A 19,217-nucleotide genomic window follows, 5' to 3' on the forward strand; every position below is an offset into this window, starting at 1 on the left:
GAAAAAATTATTGATATATTTTTACAACTCCAGTGTTATTTTTTTAAACATAGAAATGGCTGAATGCTCTTTTATAATTTAGCCTCTCTGCCCCTACTTCTCCTCATACCTGGGTCAGATTTTCCCCGTTATCTCAGAAGAAATCATAACCCTGAATTGGTTATAATTCCCCTGTCTCACTAGTTCCACTACTAGATAAACTGATAGTTTCCGATTATCACCATATATGTATGTATTCATATATGTGAGTATGTGTGTTTATAACCATGGACATATATATGGAATTTGTTTAGTGATGGCAGTAATTACACACATAATTGTGTGTATTCTTATGTGGCCTGCTCTTTAAATGTCTTTTGATACCACTATCTATTTAGATGTTTATAACTGAAGGTGATACTCTTCACCTCCATATTTCAGTCTGTGAGTATATGAAAACTATTATATTTTATTCGTGTATGAAGAAATTAGCTTTTTTAAACCCTCTTGTTTTGCTAGGATAAGCAATTCTACTTTAAACCCCCTTTAACAAATCTTTTCGGATGCTTGTCTAAAACAAAGTTTATGCCCAATAATAAACTTTTGAATAATGGGATATTTTTACCTTGTCTGAAATGACAAATGGTTGTATATGGCTGCAAGATTCCATTTCTAGAACTTAGTATAATAATACTTTTTTTCTTACTTTTTGAAGGATTATTCTGTTGTATATTTGATAAAATTTGCTGTTTAAACTTAAAAAAAATTTAAAGTTTACCTTTTTCAATTCCCAAATTAATCAGTATAAACTTACCTTTTCACGTGTGTCTGCTGAAGGTGCAAAACCAGTTTCTGCAACCAAGACACAAAAGGAAAATTTAAAAGAAGAAGAAGAGGGGAAAACAATCAGTCTTTGGTGGGAAGTACCTATATCTTTCAGCAGCAAAGTACTATGTAAATTGCCCAGTGAAAATCCTGTAAGTAAGGAAGCGAAGCTTTTTGGCAGTATCAAAACAGTAAGTTCACCATATATAACTCCAAATTTGGAAACAGAATTCGAAATTCATCTCACTCTGTGAAAAGTAACTTTATGTATTGTTCACTGATCATGAAAACCTCCTGTGGAGATACTATAGTTTTTCTTTTTCTTTTTATAAATGAAACATACTAGTCAGAGAAGACAGTGCCTTGCTTAATGCCACTTAATATGTGTTGTATGAAATCACTTACTATGACAAAATTACTACTCAATTAATTAGTACTTAGCTCGAGAATCACGGATCTATCCAATACCTCACAGCTACTTTAGTTTGCAATTCATGGGCCACCTTGTGCTTTCAGATAGATAAGCTGTCAGCAGAGGAGTCAGTGAATTCTCTCCTTACACAAACCCTTGACTTTAGCGGACTCAGAGCTGGCAAACAACAAATCAGATTGTTGAGGAATACCAGATCTAGAAGACAGCATTACTCCTGACTTTACTCTGTACTTAGCAACCAAAGAATCTGAAAAGGGGGAAAAAATGAGGTAAATGTCTTTAGTCAAAAATGAACCAACAGCTAAGTTCTACTGCTCATTGTAACCCCCTTCTCTGTCTCCTCCTTTCTAAGGTGGGAAATGAGAAAAAGCAATCTACTGATGCAATTTTTTAAGAGGTACTTGGTAACAGGACCCATTCATTTTGCCAGTTTAAGTATTAGAAATTCAGCACATCAAGCTCCTCCATTCCTGGATAATAGCAGCTGTTCCTGCATTTTCTAAAATGTGAATTGCTTCATCCAGGAATGGAAAATTAACTCACCAGAATAAAGAGGAAATGCCAAGGCAATGATGAAAATAGCTTTGATCCACGATGAAAATAGAGACATTTTATCAAGTCTGTAGGAGAAACACATAGGAATGTTTATAACACACGGCACAAGGACAAACTGCTGATTTCCAAGTGTAAGTTCCTTACAGATAAATGAACTGCTCCACTCCCCTAGGTTCCTGATTACAGTGGACTGCTCCCTTTTTCCTTTTTCCCAACCCACAGGATCAATATGACATACATGTGAACCGAAGGCCTCACAGAGACTTGAAGGAAACACCAGGTAAGTCCTCTGCCCATTTAAGGAGCTGTTTACTCTCCCAGCCCCTGGCTCAGCCCACAAGGAACCTGGCTGCATTTAAAGAAATACACACTTTGGAATTCCAGATTTTCCTCAGAAAATAGTAAGTTAATTCAGGAAGGACTGATCTGGAGCAGTCCTCACAGCAGTGCGACACACCTGGGCTAACGCCATAGTCCCCAGCTGACCTACCTGAGACGGAGAAGACTGGAGAGTGAGGTCTCCGGCTCCAGTGGCTCTGCCTCCTTTGCTGCTCTCTCCTTCTCGGCGACCTCCCCCAGCTGAGGAGGCTCCCTTATGGGACTGTCGGTGAGGAGCCCTACGGGGTAAACCAGATGGCCCACAGCAGATACGACCCTGAGGTTTTCTGTGTTCTGCGTCACAAAGATGTCTCAACAGATCATCTCTCAGCAGGAATTTGAGACAGTTTTATCAGATGAACACAGGTATACGAGGAAGGGAGAAGGTCACAATGTGTTTTGAAACCCTAAGATAGAGATGTGAAAACTTTCCCAGCTCCTGAGTTGAAAAGAAAGGAGAATCAAAACAAGAAAGAGAAGAGTTTGAAGAACTATAATCAGATGCAAAGTAGTAAAGGTGTAGGTGTGTAACACTGGAAGCACATTAGCCTCAACTGGAGATTTGTTTTTTATTAAACTTTTCATTTTGAGATAAATGGAGAACTCATAAAGCTGTAAGCACTGCCACAGAGTTCTCATGTTCCTTTGAATCCATTTCCTCCAGTGGGAACATCTTGTAAAATTACGGTACAAATTCACCACCAAGAATGTTCAAAAAGCTCCGAGATGATGTGCTGTATACTAGAAATTGACACAGCATTTTAAACTGACTATACTTCAATTAAAAAAGAAAAAAGCTCCCAGATGAGTGTCAGGTCAGGGCAGCCAGCTTTGGGAACTTAAGAACTTAAGATGAGAAAGAACGCTTGTTAGTTTCAGGTGCACAGCAAAGTGACTCAGGTACACATACATACATACATAATGGGTGGTAGGATGGGTAGGTAGGTACGTGGGTTGGTAGATGGATGGAAGGGTTGATAGGCAGGATAAAAGGGAGAGAGAGAGGAAAGGTAGGAAGAAAGAAAGAAAGAAGGAGAGAAGAAAAAAAGAAATGTTGACGGGTAGGTAGGTTTGTGGGTTCATAGGTGAATGGATTGATGGGTGGGTGCCTGGTTAGGTAGGTTCGTGGGTTGGTGGATGGATGAAGGGTTGATAGGAAGGAAGGAAGGGAGAGATACAAAGAAAGGTGGGTGAGTGAATGCATGGATAGGTACGTAGGTAAAGGTGCATGGCTAGACAACTGGATAGGTAGGAAGAGAGAAGGAGGGAGAGGGGGAGAGAAAGAAAGAAAGAAGGAGAAAGAAAGAAAAATGCGTAGGTAGGTGCATTCGTTGGTAGATGGATGGATCGGTTGATAGGAAGGAAGGAAGGGGGACAGAGAGAGGGAGGGAGGGAGAGAAAGATAGAAAGCAAGTAATTTTGCTATGATTTTTAAAATTGAAAGTTGTTAAAATTTTACTTTTCAACTTCCAAATGAACCCGTAGTAACTTACCCAATGCGTGAAACTTGATGTATTTGTAAAAGCAGTTTCTGTAACTAAAGAACAGTAAAAACATAAGAAGCCCGTACATATGTGGGTAGCATAAATCTATGTCAGTGACCTATTCAAGGAACTACAACTAATGAGGGAAGAATTTTGTGGTAGTAACAAAAATACAAATTCTCAAATATATCCAAATCTTAGGAAAAAAAATCCCCAAATTAACTCTGTGAAAAATAGTATATATTATTTTTTTAATAACTCCTAATACCCTCCTTAAAAATACCAATTTATTAATCTTTGTAAAAGATATTTAGTTGTGATGAAAGTAGATGTCCTGGGTGACGTTACTTAATTATGAAGAAATTCATACTTGATACAAATTAAATTTACATTAAGAATGGAGAAATATGAGGGTTGTATTCAATACCTAACAGTCAGTTTTTTCATAACTTTATGGGCCACTTTGAACTTTATGATAACTGATCAACTGAGGTATGAAGGCCTTACAGAAAGGCCTTAATTTCAAGGGCTCAGAGCTGTTAACTGAAAAATCAGATTTTCAAGGAATATCCGATCTACAGTAGATCATTCTTTCCCTACACTTGAATTTAACTACAATAGAATCTGGGCCCCAAAAGGAAAAAGAATTTAATTAAGCAAAGAGCAAAGGTCTATTGCCTATTCTAACCCACCACATTGTTTTTGAGAAGGAAAAACCAGACTGGGCTAACAAGCTAACTCGTAAATTTAAATTAATAAACGTCGGTTTACTGATCTCAGTTCTGCTGGGCTAACTCGTAAATCTGAAGTTTAGTAAGTGTCGGTTTACTGGGCTAACAAGCTAACTCGTAAATCCAAGCTCAGCAAGTGTCAGTAACATGATCTGTTTCTACTAGATAAGTTCTAGTGTACTGATTCCCTGCTTTTGCTGTTTGCGCCTTATTGGCTAATAACCCCATGCTTGTAATTAACCCTGTAAAACCCCATGCACACGTCTTGGAGGTGCTCAGAGCCTCGGAGCAGAAGCCCCTCTGAACCCACCAGCGTAATAAATCTGAGTACTCCAACCCTCCAAGTGGTGCTTGTTTCTTGGCTGGCCTGTCATTTCCATAACATTTCACCTTCTCTAATACGGGAGATGAGAAAAAGCAATTTAATGATAAAGTATTTAAAAGGAATTTATAACAAGCCCTGTGTCATTTTACCAATGTCAGAATTACAAACTTAATAAAACCACCACTGATTTCTCAGTTACAGCAAACAGCTTCCTGTGTGTCTAGGATATATGAAGTTGTTTTACCCAGGACTGGAAAATTTACTCACCAGAATAAAAAGTAAAGGTCAAGATGATGAAAATTGCTTTGATCCATGGTAAGAGAGGCATTTTTTCGAGTCGGTCAAAGAAACCCTTCAGAATGTTTATAACAATGGCAAAGAGACACATGCCCATTTCAAGGAACAGGCAAACAAAACCTACAGCCTCAGAAAGTATCTTATTTGCAGAGGAATTACTCCAACCCCTAGACCCCAAGTTAAGATGGACTGTCCCCTCTGCTGCTCCCCCAACCCTATAATTCAGCAAGAAGTATCTTGTCATCAGAAGACCACCCTAAAGTGTAAGAGAAAACTCATGAGAAGTGCTCTGTGAACATGAGAAGAAGCTGATTACTCTCGTAAACCTTTGAGTCAACCTACGAGGAACCTGGCTGTATTCAGAGTAAACATGCACATCAGAATCTCCATGTTTTCTTATGAAAAACAGGAATAGCTGTTTCTGGAAGGACGAATCTACCCCCAGGGCTCCCTCCCTACGTGCCTCACTTGACCTACCTAACGTAGAGGTTAACAGGCAGTGAAGCAACAGTGGCTGTCTTACCTTTCCTTCCCGGTCATCCACCTCTGTCCAGGTAAGTCATTCTTGCTGATTTACAAGTGAGGTGATACAGAGAGCTCAGGGCAGCCAAGAGGCAGAGATGCTCCGTGTCCTCCCTGGGGGATACACAGAGGTCAAGAGAGATGCGTCACAGCTACTTCGCAATACGTTTTCCCTCAGCAGGAGGCTTGGAACAGTTTGATCTGATGAACCCAGAAGTATGAGGAGCAAAGAAGAAAATACGTGCAGTTACAGATTTTAAGATAGAGAAGATATGTAAAAACTTTCCAAGCATGAGAGTTGGAAAGGAACAAGAGAATCAAGCAAGAAAAAGAAGAGTTTGGAAATGTTAATTCAACAAGGGCCTAAACCCTTGGAACTTTAAAAAAATATATCACTGTTTTCTAAAATATCTCCTATACAAATAACCTATAAAGGAAAGGACGAAATTTGGTTCAATGTGTTGGAGAGAAAAATTTTCTCCACCCTTCTAGGTTCTTCTGGCTGGTCCAAGAATTAAATTGACGTAAGATAGAGTGACAGGACAAAATCAGATCTAATTATGTAACTGTGGGGAATCTGAGCATGAGAAATTCCAAAAACAGGCAAAATGAAATAGATACACACATACACAATCAGACACTGAGAAGGATTTGCTAGGTTCCTCCCTGTCTACCAATCCTAGTTTATATTATACTCTAGGTACCTCTAGTGATAACGCCCTTCCTGGGACAGGTCCTCTGTCTAAATTCTTTTAGGTTGTTAGGGGGAAGGTCAAAGGTTCCTCCTGAGTCTTTTGTTTCTTAAAAAGTATCAACCCAAAATAATCCTCATGCCAAAGAGATATATTTAGCGGTGGCAAATTTTGCCTCCTTACAAAAGCAAATCTATTGGAGGCCAAGTTAGTGTTGTCCAATAAATTTTCATTCTAATGAATATATAGAATAGATGCTTGAGATGTTAAGTAAATAGGACTCTTTCATGCCAGCAAATGCTTATGAAGTCATTACCATGAACCTGACAGTAATTATGGTACACTGTTGTTTTCAAATATTAATTCTACATTTCTTTAGTAAAACACATTTTAAATGAGCATTTGGCCTTCCAGTTAAACCTAATTCTCATTGACCCAGAGGTGGAGAGGAATGGACCACTATCTACCATCTGCCCTAAAGTGGACGACTTAAGTTGTGGATGGCAGGATCTCCTCTAGCCCAGATTGATCCATCTACCTTGGAACCATTATGGGAAAATAAATAAAATTATAAATGAAGGTGCTATACTCTTTTATGTCTGTTATATTAAGTTAGCCCGTATCCCAACAAATCCAGTGAACTTCAACTGAACTTGCCTAGGAGCTGCATTTCTTTGAATGTTAATCACATCTATTAAGATGGTCTCAGTCTAATGATGGAGATGCTAATGGCTGGGAATGCCTCAGGCCCTGAAAACTTGAGGCAGCCCCATTTCCCCAGTGAGTCAATACAGGGCTGGACTGGCCTTTGTGGTTCTTACGATTACAGGACACAATTCAGGAATCCAAAGTGGATTGTACTGTCTGTTTCTCCAGTTTACACTCCAGACTTGAGACCTGCCCTCGTGCAATTTTATGTGCTCTTCAAATTAATCCGTATTTTGGCAGAGGGTGGGCAGGGAGATGTGTGAGGAGATCTGATTTAGCCAGGCGTCATTTTCCAAGAGGGATCAGGAAATCTTAACGTTAGTGCCTTTTTCTACCTGGCAAAACTAAAATTATGCTGGTACACAAAGGATCACTTAGGCTCTTGAAAACAAGGGAAAAGGAACCCCAAGGAAGCAACAGGTAATTAGCAGCCATAGGCCTCTGAATCTTAGCAGATAAAACTCCCTTTAGTTAGAGGGTGCAGGCATTTTTCTTTCCTCATATGTTTAATTTATAAACTGCTTCTAAAGACACCAAAAAGGTTGGCACTAGTACTAAGCATATTTAAAGCCCTTCTAACTTATCTCTCCCTTCTCTTCACTTTTTTTCTTGTGATCCATACTTCATTTCAACCTCCATCTCCTACCCCAGAAACCAGAAGGTTCCCAATGTAACTTTGTGTCCATCATCAGCTGAACATGGTTCATGGATATTCATAAGTTGATTTCAGTTACACAAGATAATGTTGCATTTCTTCACATTCAAGTTTTACCATAAATAATAACCCCGTAATATAAGCAATGAGGAGCCAATGGAAGCTCTGAGTAGGGCAACAGGATCAGATTTGTGTTTTAGAAATAGCATTCTTGAAATTCCTGTATATCAAGAGAATGGATAAATTTCCCTGCAAGTCAGAAAGACGGTATATCACATTAATGTATGAAAAGATTAATAAAAGACATTACTTTTACCAAATTTATGTGGCTCTAATCAAAATTCCAGTAGGGTTATGTCTTAGTGGACTAGACACAGTGTCTCTACAGTACATCTGAGAAGACACTCTCAAAAATATGCAAGAACATAGTAAAAAAACAAAAACAAAAACAAAACCCAACAACAACAAAACAATGGATGGATTTCTTCCTTTCATATATATTACTGAATACCTATCAAGTGATTAAAAAAAAACTTGCACTGCAGAACTGGGTAGATAGGGTCTTTTCCTTCATAGAACATGCAGTCTAATTACCTAGGAGGCATTTTTTGGAGAGACTGAGTGCTGACTGTGGAAAGAGGGAGACAGAAAAATCAAAGACACTTCCAAGAAAGGCACAGGGCATCATACAAGATGATGATGGTACTGGGCTTAGAAGTTTATGGAAAGTAAACTAAAGGGAACATTCATTCTCTAAGATGAAAGAAAACAGAGAAAGTAAGTGAACATAGGTTTAGGATTAAATGTACCTGTGTTTTAATCCTATCTCTGCCCATTTGTAGCTTTGTTAGTAGCTAGTTAGCTTCCACAAATGAATTTACTCCCCTAAGCCTCAGTTTCTTTTTCCCTTGTGCAAGTTTCAAAGTAGTTTAAACCTCATGGAATTATTGTGAGGAATAAATATGATGAGGAATGTAAACCACATAGCCAGGTACTGGCAATAAGGAAGGAATGGATGGATGTGTAGCTCCCTAGGTAAACTGATACGGAGAGAAAGGTAAAAATAGACAGAAAGGTATATGGTAAAATTTCCAGAATTACAAGGCAAAGGGAAAAAAAAGTGGAGCTAGTTCATCCTGAGGCTTCCCTACTCAGTAAAGAAGAGGTGACGTTTCCACAAACTTATGGTTACCAAAGGGAGAGAGGAGGGATAAATTAGGAGTTTGGGATTAGCAGATATAAACTACTATATACAAAACAAACAGCAAGGTCCTACTGTAGTGCATAGGGAACTATATTCAATAGCTTGTAATAATCTATAATGAAAAAGAATGTGTGTGTGTGTATAAATGAATCACTATGCTGTTACACTAGAAAATAACAAAACATTGTAAATCAACTATACTTAAATAAAAAAAAAAGAAGGTGAAGTTTTCTAAAGTAACGTAGTGGAGGTGTGATCAAATAGTTGAAACTGGATTTAAAAAAAAAAAAGGAAAGGAAATGATATGGGGATGGGTGGCATGGGTAGCAATATGACATTAAATAAGAGGCCTCCTTAGGAGTCACAGAAGGCTTAGGTAAGTAGTAGTGATAGTAGGATTATAGAGTCCACTGAAGGAATTTGTTCTAGCCTAGCTCCACAACCAAGGTCTAGAGCAGGAAAACAGGATGTTGGATTTATCCCAGGTTGGAAGAAAGAGGGAAGAATAGAGAACAGGATGTCAAGAGAATATGGTCATGCCAAGGTGCTAAAAATAAATGCCAGTCTATGGGACTCAGGCTGGGAAGAGAAGACAAGCAGCAAAAGGAGTACTAACGACTCTAGAGAGTTTAAAGTGTGTGAGAGAAATTTTCCAGACAGTGGCAGATTTTCAGGCTTGCCTATATTAAGGTGGATGGAAGGAAACAAATGAAGAAATTGGAAACCTAGGCACTGCAAAGATTATTGCTTGTGGTGCCGGAATGTCCCTGTCTGATGTCAGAAATCAAGCCAGAAAAATAAAGCAGATAAACCTTTTGAGAAGTGAGATGTACTAACTGACTTCTGGAGGCAGAGCAGACCAGGAAAATGAGTCAGCCTTTCCTTGGTGAAATGTTCACCAGATCCTCTGGAATGAGGTAGGTAATTAATGTGCTTTGCAAATGTCATTTGATATTTAGGATGCTTGTCCTTCTTGTTCTCATAATCCACAATCAAAAACCACAAGAACAGAACCTCCAGGTCTGTCCCTGCCTCCTGGAGCATGAAACATCAGAGGAGGTGGTTCAAGAGAGAGGTCAAAAGAGCAAACAGCCCTGAGAGCAATTTCTTGCCTATCTAGTGGTCATGCAACTAAGCAAGAAGCCTGCCTCCTCTGCTCAACATGCCCCTGGCCAGACTCTCGTGGAACAACAACTTTGCTCAAGGCTAGCTGTGACCTCAGGATGACTACAGAGAGGCTCACATTTTGCAGGGAGCTCATTCAGGTAAACATCTTGTCACCTCCTTAGTCTAAGTCAGTGATAGGATCTCTTTGGCTTGCTTCTCTGTCACTAGATTTCCTTTAAGTCTGTTTTCCTCCAACACCATCCTTTTGTTTCCTCTGCACGTGAACATGGGGAAAATTTCACTGCTAATGTAGTTCTCCCTCATTTCTCTACACGCCCACAAGCTGCAATTTGGAGAAGAGACAGAATGAATAGCATATGGCACGAGGAAGCTGGGTAAATGACTTGGAATGTATCTTCCCTCTGGCCCTAAATATTTCCATCCTTAGAAAAGAAAAGTTTGGCTAAACAAATTGGCAATTTAATATGGTTAAACTCTACTTATATTCTTATCAGCTAATCCTCTCAATATCCTACGATGTTCATACTTTTATTGAGGTTCACACTTCTAAAAGATGTTGAAGCTAGAATTTGAACTTAGATTTCACTAATAGTTAACAGAGGTCATGAAAATCTTATGTACCTACATATGAGTCATAAAAATTATAAAAATCAATTAGCCTGATTCGTGCATCAGGAAAGATGTACATAATTTTTAAGACCTCAGACTAACAATTCCATTTTCAATCCATTCTTTGTATTGGAGTGTATGTAACTGGCTTGGAAGAATAACTTAGGAAATGGAGGACTTCAATGTGGGAGAAACTGGTCCATCCCATGGAATCAAACAACTTGCATTATAAAGTGACAAATTCCTGACAGTGCAGAACAGTCTTTAGTGCATACCTATTTTCCCAGAATTCCTATAAATTCTTAAAATGTCCATATTCACTAACATGAATGTCTCAGTTTAGATTATATATTGTAGGAGGAACCTATTTATTCATAAATTACATGCATGGGGCCCTGATGAGAGCCCTAATGCTAATTCTTCTTCAAAGCCAAAATTGTGATTGTACAATGGCTTCTGGAAAGAAAAAAACAAAAACAAAAATGTTATTTTAATCCCCCCCCCCCCTTTAGAGCAGAAGGGCCCTCTCAGGTCTGAATCCCTGGAGACCAGGCCACTGTGGGACCACCGTGGCCAAATTCATGGGAACGGCACCACCTCAGAGTAGTGGGTCTCTTACTTTTGGAAAGCCAGTTGTGCAAGAGATTAGGAATAAACTATTCTGAGCATTTTCACAGGCCTCACCAAAGCAGTACATTAGAGGAGGTCAAATGGCTGCCTTTCCCTGCATGACCACGTTTTTCCTGGTATCCTCCACTTTGGCACATATTGCTTTTGCAGGTAAGGAAACACAGGTCTTGGGAGAGAAACATCTGGTTTTCTTTTACTTTGTAGGAAAGAACGAATCAATTTTCACTGGATCGAAAAAGTTTTGTTGAAACATAGGCCTTTGGGCTTGATAAAACAAGCTGGATGTCAACTGGCTATCGCTGTTAGAAAGGGAATTATTGTGGAAAATCCCTCACTATGTCAAAAGTTAATAACATACTACTACATAACCCATGGGTCAAGAGAAATCAAAAGGCCAATTTAAAATTATTTTGAATATGACGAAAATGAAACAAAATGAACAGAAGTTTAGATTCAAAGACATGTCACTGCCTCCATACCAGTTTCCTTCCCCTGCAGGCCCACCATCACCCTGTATGTAACCCACCTTACTGGTCTCTGATGTATCTTTTCTGTTCTTTTGTTCAAATAAACATGCATATGAACATTTTGTTATGTTACTCTTCCTACTCTCTTACATAAAAGATAACATACTACAGGCACCTGTTTGCATCTTGCTTTTCCGAATTTACAGATGTCCTGAAAATCATTATGTTATCAGCTCACAGGGATTTCCTCATTCTTTTACACAATTGCACAAAACCTCATCAGACAGATGTACCTAAGTCTATTCAACCAGTCTTAAGTAAGCCAGAAGGAGAAAAATACCATATGATATCACTCATACGTGGAATCTAAAAAAGAAGACACTAATTCATCTACAAAATAGAAAACAGACCTGCAGACATAGTAAACACCCTTATGGTTGCCGGGGAAAGGGGGTGGGAAGGGATAAATTTGGGAGTTTGAGATTTGCAGATATTGGCCACTATATATAAAAACATTTAAAAAAAAATATTTCTTTTGTATAATGCAGGGAACTGAGTTCAGTATCTTGTAATAACCTTTAGTGAAAAAAAATATGAAAACGAATATGTGTATGTGTGACTGGGACATTATGCTGTAGACCAGAAATTGACACTCTGTAATTGACTGTACTTCAATAAAAAAAAATTAAAAAAAACAAACACTGCTGCAATAAATAATCTTATGCATACTGTACTGTTGGAGGTTTATCTTCAGAGTAAATTCCTTGAATTGCTATTCAATGTAAATGGAAAGTAGTTTTGTTCAGCACTGCCAAGTTTCACTCCATAAAGGTTGTGCCAATTTGCATTCCCACCAATTTTAGACTAAAGGGTCTCTTTCTCAGTAATTAACCTGACAGGTGAGAAATGGTATTTCAGTATAGTTTTAGTTAGCATTTTTCTTACCATAGTGAATTTGAGTATCTTTCACAGATTTGAGGGTCACTGACATATCGTTGGGGTCTGTGTGTGTATATGTGTGTGTATATGAATTGTATCTGCATCCCATTTAGCAACTGGGGTTTCTTCCTTCTTAAAGTATTCTTTATATATTAGGTATATTAGCCTTTTACCTGTGATATGTGTTGCAAATTTTTTTCCAGTTTGTCAGATACATTTTTAGTTTTTTATGTTTATATTTTGTCACGAAAAAATTATTTTTATTTGGGTGTAATAAAAGGTATCAGTCCTTTCTGTTATCGCATGGAGATTAATGAGTCATTATCAGAAAGTCTTTCTTACATTAAGATTAAAGAGCAATTCAGTTGTGTTATATTTTGATCCTTGTATGGTTTTTTTTTTTATGTTCAGATCCTGATCCATCCTAAGTTTGTTCCTATGTATGGTATGCAGTATTTATATACATACATATGTTACTTTATTTTACTTTTATTAGATGAAGGCTTTTATTTTTCTTTTCTCGTAACTATGTCCAGCTGCTTTTGTCTTTAAAATATTCTGGCTTTTTAGAATCAGAGAGGAGCATCCCACCTTTTTTAGTCTCTGAAAGAGTATGTAGATAATCAGCATACTCTACTCCTGGAGAGATTGGGAGGCTCGTTGTTTCCTTTGTGAGAAGATTTTAAAATATTCAAGTTTTCTCTTCTAACTTTGTAAATTCTAACTTTTGGAAAGCTAGACTTTCCTAGGACATTTTAAATATCTGACAGTGAGAGATAGGGAAGAGCAGAACTTTGATAGGTCTTTTCTCACTTTATTCTCCCACAGCCAGTTGGTCATCCTCTATCCCAAGGCAACACCAGCACCCCTCGCAGGAACTAGCTCACCATATCCCTCGGGCTCCCTGGAGTCAAGAACTCCTAAGTTTTCACATCATCACTCTTAGTATCCCCTTTAGTTCAGCATCCTGGTAGGAACTGGCCTAATATTTTATTTACTATATCACATTTAATTTTTACAACAATCTTTGAAATGCATATATTTATTCCAACTGTAGTGAAGAGAAAATGGTAGCCAACAAAAGTAACTGAATGAAAATCACATGATTTGCAAATTATGCATACAACCCCAAATACTACCTACAAATTTTGCTGCCATAAATTATTTTGTATACTTTGTGCAAATGAATATTCAGTGGGTGAAATCATATCCTATGGAAAACTATTTCTTTTAACCTATTATGTCTGTACTTTATTTGCAGGTATAGTCAAACCGCGTGACCGCTCTAGATGGCCTAAGGTAAATTTAAATTTCTCAGTTCTGAATTCTGATTCTAATCTGAGCACTCTCTTGACATGAGAGACCTAAAACTTCATTGTGGTAAAGTAGAATGGAAGTTTTCTATGGAACTTTGGGCAGGCATCTTAACTTCTCCAGGCTTAGATTTACCCCCATGTAGCACAAGCAATGTAATAGTAAAATACATCTCTGAACATTAAAAGAAATAATACCTACCACTAGTCCAAGACCACGAAGTGTAACAGTGGTATACACAGAATTTGATCTCAGTCTCAAAACAGAACCTTCACTTTAACAACTACATTTGAGCCCCTGTCTCCTGGGAATTCACGAACACATAACTATCTCTACTTACACACTTTTTATAATGAGTTACTAGCACTGGGACATTGGGACTCCAGGTTTAAATGAAAACTTTGCATTTGGAGTTTAAACTGAGTTATTATAATGCTTATGACTTTAAGAGATGATAGATGGGCGAGGACATTATAGTCAGAAAAAAACTTGCCTGACCAAAGCACAGAGAGGAAATCCCTGAGAAAGATCAACTGATTAGTAATATCTGATATTATTTCTGTGTGGGGCAGAAGTGACAGGCCAGGAATAGATGAAGGAAAATCTATCAACTGTTATTCATATGATATTTTATGACATCTGCAGCCCAATTGTAAAATGTACTACCCAGTGGATCCTTCTTATGACTCAACCTGTCCTGATGTAACAGCATATGTTTGTGCTACAAATGGCCAGACTTACCAGAATGAGTGTTTTCTTTGTCTTGCTCAGTGGTAAGTTCAAAAAAAAAGTACCATTATTTTTTCTCTTTAGTTCTTCACAGAGATTTCAAAGTAAGTTTTGAAATGGTTGATAGTATTTCCAAAAAATCAGATTTTCACTAAAAATATAGATTTCCAGCATCTTTTAAAAAATCAAACATTATACTATTAGTAAGCTGGATTTCACAGACAAGAAATAAAGCCACAGCTGTCTAGTAACGCTACCCAACTAAATGGGGTTCGGGTGTTCCGGAAACCTGCAGTCCCGCCTCTTTCTGTTGCGGGAGGGTGGCTCGCTTCACTTACTTATAATGCCAGTTCGACTCCTACAAGGAGTTATGTTTACAGCCCCTGAACCATGTGAGAAAACTAGATATGTATCAAATATGAACCTGATATGGGAGTCAGTGTGGGAAGTCTCTGGAAGGAAGAGGCAGTTAAAGTATTCCTAAAGAAAAATTCAAAAGAAAATAGAATGGGCGATTTACACAGGGCTCACTGCTTGGGAAAACATGTGGAACTGCAGAAATGCACAATGTCTTTAGGGAAATAGTGAAGATAAAAATTGTGTTGAAAAGAATGTTATGTATTTAAAGAATAGTAATATGTAAGGGTGGAAAGTTAGGCAGAGGTCAGTCTTCTGGGAAATGTAAACACCACAGTAAGGAAAATAGACTCGTCTATGGGCAGTGTAAACCTAGTGAAGATTTGAGCAGAGAATGTGAATTATGCATAACATTATTACTGTGGTTATCTTTTACTGCTTGGTAGAAAATCTGGCATTGCTACATTGACTGGAAAGGTATTAAAATGGGAATGGGTTAGGGACTGAAAGACTTTCTTTTGGAAACCTTCACAGAGCACTTGCTGAATAATCAAGACGTAGAGGAGGAATGTGCCATCTGTGGTGGTGATGGACAGGCCGGGAAGGGGTGGGGGGAAGGGAACTGGAGAAACAGCTCCATTTCTCAGGACTTCATTTGGAAGAGAAGGGAAGGTGAAGTAAGACCCATTTTCCTTTATGATACTAATCTCTTGTTTTCTCTTTTCTTTAGGGAATTGGGTCATCGTATTAAATTTGATAAACATGGAAAGTGTTACTAATGGGTAACAGAGTACTATACTTTTTTATTCTCTTTACTAATTCTGAAAATTATTTCTTTTGGAATCTGAGGGTGTAATAAATAACATACCTCTAAGCTGTACCCAAATCTGGAACAAATGATAAACAAACAAAAGAAAACGAATGGACAGCTGAATGTTACATTTATCACAAACACAATAATAAAAGAGGTGGTAAATATTCATCTCTGGGCACTGATTGAAGTCAGCTTTTGTTTTGCTTAGGTCTGAGGTTATGTTACCCAGTGGTCTCACAAACACTTCCCTGAATTCAGTTTACCCTAGAGCACAGGGTTATCTGCAGGGTCATCTGCAGGGTCAGACCCTGCCCCGCTAATCTCACTTAAAGACAGGAGCCAAAGAGAAACTATCCCCCTCACATGTGCACACAGTTGTTTCAGGCTTTCTGCCTCATATTCATGGATGAAGCCCACCTTCATTAGGAGAGGAAAAGGTCCACATGCTAATAGAAGGAGGCAGAAGGAGAGCTAAGAGTTTTGGAGAGAAAGGGAGAGAGTGGATATCATCTCATCCCCTAGTTCCAGCATACCTAATTCTCACTCCATCCCACCGTTCCCATTACATCAGTCAATAAATTCCCTTTTATTTTCTTTGCTTAATATGCTCTATAATCTGTCACTTATAGCTGAAAGATCTTGACTAATATAGGGAAGTGAAGTCACTATTATACTTGAGGCCGGGGAAATGAAGTGAAAAGCTCTGTGTTTTTACCTGGTGTGGCCACTAGATGTCAGCGTCACTCATCTAACTTAATCGTTTGACCAGAAGGGTCCAGAAAGCACACAATTCTACTTTCTCCATCACCTATCCAGTTAATACACAGTCCACCTGTGCCAGCATGGAGACCCTTGTCGTCTTATGTCTTCCTTACCCCTGTCCCTAGTGCCCTTGGTCAGTAGGGTCCATCTGAGTGGCTCTCTTTGGAGCTGATGCAATGAAGTTTCAGGTATTTCAAGTCCCTCAAACTAAAGGGTCTCTTAAAATACAGACCTTCTCTTAAGTTTGATCATCTTGTATAGTTACAACACTATTTCATTATTTCATCTTTCCATCTCTGCCTCACTAAAAATAACAAAAGCAAAATCTTCTCCCACAAAGAGGGAAGGAGGTACAACTCGTCCCACCACAGAATAAAAAGAAGAGAATCAGGAAACTCCTAACTTATTTTTCCCTTTTCAAAAGAGAGCCTGCAATTATTCTACTTTACGAGGGAAATAAAAAGGGCATAGTCAGAAATCCCTGATTCCTAAGTGTCTTCTCTATTGTGCGAAAATGCTGCCTGGGAGACAGACGTGAACACACATGTGGTAACTAAGCACATACGAAGTGTCAGCTGAGAATGGAAATAACCACCTAAAGTTTCATAAGAGAACACAAGTGTTCCAGTGAAGGAAGGGGCAGTTTGACATCTTTACCAGCTTTATGGGCAGAGGTAGAGTTCTGACAATAGTTTGCCCATGCTGAGTGAGCACACACACCATGCCAAGTGCTGTTAAGTGTTTTCTTTGTCGCAGTTAATCTTCTCCACGGTCCTGTAAGCCTGATACCGTTATCATCGCCATTTGACAGATGAGGAAGTTAAATTTAGACAAGGTAAACTATACAATCTTGTAGTTTATAAAGAAGGAATGAAATTTAAATTCAATTATCCTGTTCCTAACCACAACCTTATGTTGTCTGCAGACCCAAATGGGACTAGAAAAAGAGAGCCTATAGATGCAGTAATGGACAAGTAACATACCAAAATAAAACTCTGCTTTCAGAATTATAAAAACAATCCTCAAATGGGAGCCAGTTTTCCTGCTTACTTTTCACATACTTGAAACAAATTAGTTAATATAACATCAGCTTTTTAGGTCTGATCTGCCATTTCTCTGTTTTCTGATCTCCAGATCTATTTATTCTCCATTAAACTGTAAGAAAAAATTTTGGAGCACAGGCAAATAAAATCTATTCATTTAGCAAACATTAGGTCCCTATACTGTGCCAGACATTGTTGTAGGCACTGGGTAGATAAGGCCTCTATTGTCAAGGAGTTCACATTCAGATGGCCTTCTGCAAGAGCTTAGTGTTGAGGGGAAAACGGTAAGAACAACAACAACAAAATAAACAAAACATGGAATAACAGTGTCAGGAGGAATAACTGCCTGCTATAAGCAGAGAGATGGCCAGAGGGGACTAGAAGTCAAGAGCAGCTGTTGAGATCAGAGAGATCTGGGAGATACAATGATGTTATGTAGGTAGGCTTTAAAGCCATGGATATAAGTCTCAGTCTTATTCTAAATGAGATGAAAACCAATTAAAAGGATATTCCTATTAACATACAGAAACCAGTTGCATTTCTTTACACTAACAATGAAATAGCAGGAAAAGAAAGTGAAGAAGCAATCCCTTTTAAAATCACACCCAAAACAGTAAAATACTTAGGAATAAATTTGACCAAGGAGGTGAAAGACTTATACATGGACAACTACTGATTAAGGAAATTAAAGATGACTTAAAGCAATGGAAAGATATCTCATGCTCTTGGATTGAAAGAATCAATATTGTTAAAATGGTCATACTGCCCAAGGCAATCTACAGATTTCATGTGATCCCTATCTAATTACCCAGGTCATTTTTAACAGAACTAGAACAAATAATCGTGAAATTTATATGGAATCACAAAAGACCCAGAATTGCCAAAGCAATATTGAACAAAAAGAATGAAGCTGGAGGAATAACCCTCCCAGACTTCAGACAATGCTTCAGAGTTACAGTTATCAAAACAACATGGCATTGGCATAAAAACAGACATATAGATCAATGGAACAGAATAGACAGCCCAGAAATAAACCCACAGACCTAGAGTCAATTAATCTTGGACAAAGGAGGCAAGAATATATAGTGGAGAAAAGAGTGTCTCTTCAGCAAGTGGTGTTGGGAAAACTGGACAGCCACATGTAAATCAATGCAGTTATTAGAACACTCCCTCATACCATACACAAAAATAAATTCAACATGGCTTAAAGACTTAAATATAAGACAAGACATAATAAACCTCCTGGAAGAAAAATAGGCAAAACATTCTTTGACATAAATCTTAGCAATGTTCTCCTAGGGCAGTCCACCCAGGCAATAGAAATAAGAGCAAAAATAAGCAAAGAGGACCTAATTAAACGTATAAGCTTTTACACAGCAAAGGAAACCATAAGTAAAACAGAAAGACAACCTACAAAATGGGAGAAAATATTTGCAAATGATGAGACTGACAGTGGCTTAATTTCCAGAATATATAAACATCTCACACAACTCAATAACAAGAAAACGAACAATCCAATCCAAAAATGGGCAGAAGACCTAAACAAGCAATTCTCCAATGAAGACAAATGGCCAACAACAGGCACATGAAAAAATGCTCAGTATCACTAATTATCAGAAAAATGCAAATCAAAACTG

The 19,217-nt window shown here is 38.1% G+C and overlaps 2 protein-coding genes across 5 annotated transcripts in view; one reads left to right on the forward strand and one right to left on the reverse strand.

Annotated features, from left to right (window-relative positions):
• The window catches only part of LOC102512215 (sperm-associated acrosin inhibitor), a 269,442-nt gene that overhangs the window by 189,019 nt on the left and 61,206 nt on the right, over positions 1-19,217 (reverse strand). For all 4 annotated transcript variants that reach the window (XR_004318792.1, XR_004318793.1, XR_004318794.1 and 1 more), the window contains exons 3-7: positions 5,531-5,643; positions 3,664-3,707; positions 2,283-2,409; positions 1,781-1,857; positions 794-831 (exon numbers count right to left, since the gene is read on the reverse strand). Coding sequence is in view for 1 of the 4 variants with exons in the window: in XM_014560755.2 (XP_014416241.2) it covers positions 794-831; positions 1,781-1,857; positions 2,283-2,409; positions 3,664-3,707; positions 5,531-5,547 (303 nt within the window). In the remaining 3 variants the exon portion in view is untranslated. The remainder of the gene's footprint in view (positions 1-793; positions 832-1,780; positions 1,858-2,282; positions 2,410-3,663; positions 3,708-5,530; positions 5,644-19,217) is intronic.
• On the forward strand, positions 8,958-16,734 carry LOC102512455 (serine peptidase inhibitor Kazal type 13). Its single transcript, XM_006186537.2, has 6 exons — positions 8,958-9,705; positions 9,909-10,053; positions 11,203-11,305; positions 13,823-13,860; positions 14,521-14,648; positions 15,692-16,734. Exons 1-6 carry the CDS (start codon positions 9,656-9,658, stop codon positions 15,738-15,740), a joined length of 513 nt encoding a protein of 170 aa, XP_006186599.2. The 5' UTR covers positions 8,958-9,655; the 3' UTR covers positions 15,741-16,734.

This window comes from Camelus ferus, chromosome 3 (genome assembly GCF_009834535.1).
Source record: "Camelus ferus isolate YT-003-E chromosome 3, BCGSAC_Cfer_1.0, whole genome shotgun sequence".
Lineage (NCBI taxonomy): Eukaryota > Metazoa > Chordata > Mammalia > Artiodactyla > Camelidae > Camelus > Camelus ferus.